A 3751-nucleotide genomic window follows, 5' to 3' on the forward strand; every position below is an offset into this window, starting at 1 on the left:
CGATACGAATATCGTTGCACCCCTAGTTTTTAACCATCATTTTCTAGTTCCTCATTTCTGTAGCTCCACTTTGTAATTGCCCTTCACCACAGTGTCTTTTATCAGACGCCTCACTGTGGGTTTTGGGGGGGTGTGGCTCTACCTGTCAGCCACTTTACCTTATAGTGGCATCTTGCATGTTATGTTTCCTTTTTAATTGCTCAATTTTATTGTAGTGATTATGAGAATTTTTCTCAGTAGGTTAGTGTGTTTTGATCTGGAGTCCCTCTGGCTGTTTTTTCCCCTCCTTGTACTCTTTGATTTGTTTCTTTTTGTCCCTTCCTCAGAAATCCGGTGTTGTAGATTGTGTCCTCAGTAGAATTAGAAGTTTAACAGATCAGTTTGGTGTGTCAGCTCACAAAATAATGAAGCACAATTTATTGCATTAAGATTTGATAGACTCCTCAGGCCTCTGTCTCATTGAGCCTCCTCCTGTGTTTCCACAGTGAACTCAGTCTGCTGGGGTCCATATGAGTTTGGTCTAATCCTGGCCTGTGGCAGTTCAGACGGAGCAATTTCCCTTCTCACGTTTACTGGAGATCAGCAGTGGGACGTCAAGAAGATCAGCAATGCTCACACTGTGAGACTTACAAACTGCTCTGAATGTTTGAAATGTCACTTTAGCAGCATCCTGCATTGGATGTAACACACTGTTGTGATTCTGCTGCAGATTGGCTGCAACGCTGTAAGCTGGGCTCCCGCTATAGTTCCAGGCAGCTTGATTGATCAGCCATCGGGACAGAAGCCAAACTACGTCAAGCGCTTCGTCTCCGGAGGCTGCGACAACCTGGTCAAACTCTGGAAGTAAGTGCTCATGTTTTCTGAAAATCTCTGAAGGAAATTACAGTTCATACCATAGGTGCATCTACTAAAACTTTTGGACACGTTCTAATCTCAGTAAAAAGGTCAAAGGTCAACTTTTCTGAAACCCACAAAGGATTTTCAAATTTATACTATAGGTGCATACCAGGAGGTTGATGGGTAGCACTGGCAGTGTTCCTGCAACACACTCAAAGTTTCAGAAGCATTTAAGAAATTATTATTATTATTATAACATAGCTGTGTAAGACATGAACACTTGACCAATCAGAAGCATTGAACACTACAAAAGAAACCTGAGGAGTACAAACATATTTCAGTGGAACATAAATCAGATGTTCGCTCTTCAGAAAGTTTCGGTTCTCTGGGGAAAGTTCACTGATCTTGATATTTAATGTCACCACAGCACAAACATGGTGATCCTTGTGTGACAAGTGTGGTAGTGGTGAGTGGAACCTCGCAGCAGAAAGGCTTCTGGTTTAAAAACGTGGCTAGAGCCTTCCTGTGCCTAGTTTGCATGTTCTTTCAGTACCCTTGTGGGTACTCCTCCTTCCTCCCACATACCACAAGACACACTGGGTTAGTTGGTTATCCTAATTGGCTGAATCCAAGGAAGATGCATTTCTTGCTTGAAGTATAGACAATAAAGCTCTGCATGAGTGTGTGGTTCAGGGTGGCTTGTGGTCTGAAGCGTTTTCTTGTTTTGTTTTTGTTTTTTTTCTTAAACCTAATTGTCACTGATTGATATTTCCTGCCTGCAGAGAGGAGGATGGGCAGTGGAAGGAGGATCAGAAGCTGGAGGCTCACAGTGATTGGGTGAGAGATGTTGGCTGGGCTCCATCTATTGGTCTTCCCACCAGCACCATTGCCAGCTGTTCTCAGGTGAGATTTGATGTGATTACACATGCAGAACATGCAATTTATTCTGCTTCCCAGCACCTAAAACATAAAGTGTTCATTCAGACATTATAAATAAAGTTTTGATAACTTAGGTACAAGTTTTTCACCACTAGATGGAGCCAGAGTGTGCCTCCAGTTCAGTCAAGTGTGAGATTAAAGATCCACCAGTTCATAAGCGGGTTACATTAATCTGTAGTGCTTCATAAAATGTGGTATCGTATAAAAGCAAGTGTTATTGGCAGCTTGCAAAAAAGTATTTGAATAAAATCAAACCATTCCTGTTTTTCTTCCACTGGGGTTATGTGGGAAATTGTTTTCCATTCTTCCAGGATGGACGAGTATTTATCTGGACGTGTGACGACCCTGCAGGCAACACCTGGACGGCCAAACTGCTCCACAAGTTCAACGATGTGGTGTGGCACGTCAGCTGGTCGATCACTGGAAATATACTGGCCGTTTCAGGAGGAGACAACAAGGTAGAAAATACACATTTACACCAAATCCACATAAAATTATAGATATCATTTGATTTCCTTCTGTCTGACTTGGTTATATGCAAACTAAACATGCCACAGTCTGGAAGAATATATTTTATTGATATGGTTTTATCAACCTGCAGTGAGCTCTGCCCTTATTTTTTTTAACCTTATTGATTCAGGATATTATGGCTGTTTCTCAAAGCTAATATTTAACTCTAAAGAATAAGTTGAATTAGATTTGAGCGCTGACTCAGATTTTATTTATAGTTTATTTATTAAACTATTTATGAACTTTTCAGGTAACGCTGTGGAAGGAGTCGATGGATGGTCAGTGGGCGTGTATCAGTGATGTCAGCAAAGGCCAGGGCGCAGTCTCCACCATCACAGACACACAGCAGAATGAGCAGTGACCCTCGAATTAAAACACACACACCCATTCCGTGACCCCTGACCCTTCGATGATGACCCTCAGCCTTCAGAGATGAAAGAATAAACATGCTGGACATTTGGACTGAAAACAAGACGCCCACAGTGATGAAGCCTGGTCTATAATCTGAGTTTTAGGCTTCAGCATGAGTTGGGTGCCTGCTGAAAATCAACAAGGAGAATTTATTAGAGGGAAAGAAACTATTACAACTCAAAGAATCATCGCTCTCTGTATTTTTACTTTAACGTTTAGAAATCCGGACACAACTTTGTTTGTTTTGTCTTTAGCTTCATCAAAGTTTAGTTCTTCCTGCTCTGCTCCAGAAATATTCCACCTCCACTGCTGGAGAACAAAATTACCATCACCCTTAATGCTCCCAGCATCCTCAGGGGCTGACTTTGTCCTGACTTTCAACACTTTATTCTAATTACTAGTTCACTCAAATTGGCTTTGAGTGAACCAAGAAAACTATAAAAACAAAGCAGGTGAGCCCACCTTCACACCTAAAACAAACTCTCATGTTCTCATAGTGAAACAAAACATGACTTGACTGCGTGGTTTGGATTTACATTTAATGATAAGTGGATAAATGTTTTATTTGGTAAAATGTTTGCAGACTCTTTTCAGCTGTTAAATGAATAATCTGCCTTAACAACCATGAATGGAGCGATCGTTTTTCTCCAGGTGTATAATCAGAATCCATTGATTTTTTTTTTCATGTTTGATGTAATTAAATAACTGTTTAATATTAAAACAATTTTAATGTCTTTTTTTCATTTATATAATAACCATGGCTGGGCAAAAGAGTCCTTTTCTACTAACATATTCTCTTACTACAGGTCTCATTCATTAACACACATTCATAAATAGCTTTTTTGCCAAACATTCATACCCTTTGATGTATCTGGGTCAACTTGTAGTTTAGTATCTTGATCAAGAACACTCGGTAATGCTGACGGGGAGTCAGGGATCGAACTCCTGGCCTTCTTGTTAATGCAATGACCCTAAGCCACAGCTGAGGGGTCACCAACGGAGGTAGATCAGCATGTTCGATTTGGCTCAGATTTTAGTCCGGATATTTTTCCCA

The 3751-nt window shown here is 40.7% G+C and overlaps 1 protein-coding gene across 1 annotated transcript in view; it reads left to right on the forward strand.

Annotated features, from left to right (window-relative positions):
- sec13 (SEC13 homolog, nuclear pore and COPII coat complex component) overlaps positions 1 to 3123 on the forward strand; it is a 7448-nt gene extending 4325 nt beyond the window's left edge. The window contains exons 4-8 of the mRNA XM_005754833.1: positions 486 to 619; positions 710 to 843; positions 1620 to 1740; positions 2088 to 2234; positions 2537 to 3123. Coding sequence (XP_005754890.1) covers positions 486 to 619; positions 710 to 843; positions 1620 to 1740; positions 2088 to 2234; positions 2537 to 2647 — 647 coding nt within the window. The 3' untranslated portion in view covers positions 2648 to 3123. The remainder of the gene's footprint in view (positions 1 to 485; positions 620 to 709; positions 844 to 1619; positions 1741 to 2087; positions 2235 to 2536) is intronic.
- The last annotated feature ends 628 nt before the right edge of the window (positions 3124 to 3751 follow it).

Source organism: Pundamilia nyererei, unplaced genomic scaffold (assembly GCF_000239375.1).
Source record: "Pundamilia nyererei isolate P.nyererei 1_Seehausen unplaced genomic scaffold, PunNye1.0 scaffold00675, whole genome shotgun sequence".
Classification (NCBI taxonomy): Eukaryota; Metazoa; Chordata; class Actinopteri; order Cichliformes; family Cichlidae; genus Pundamilia; species Pundamilia nyererei.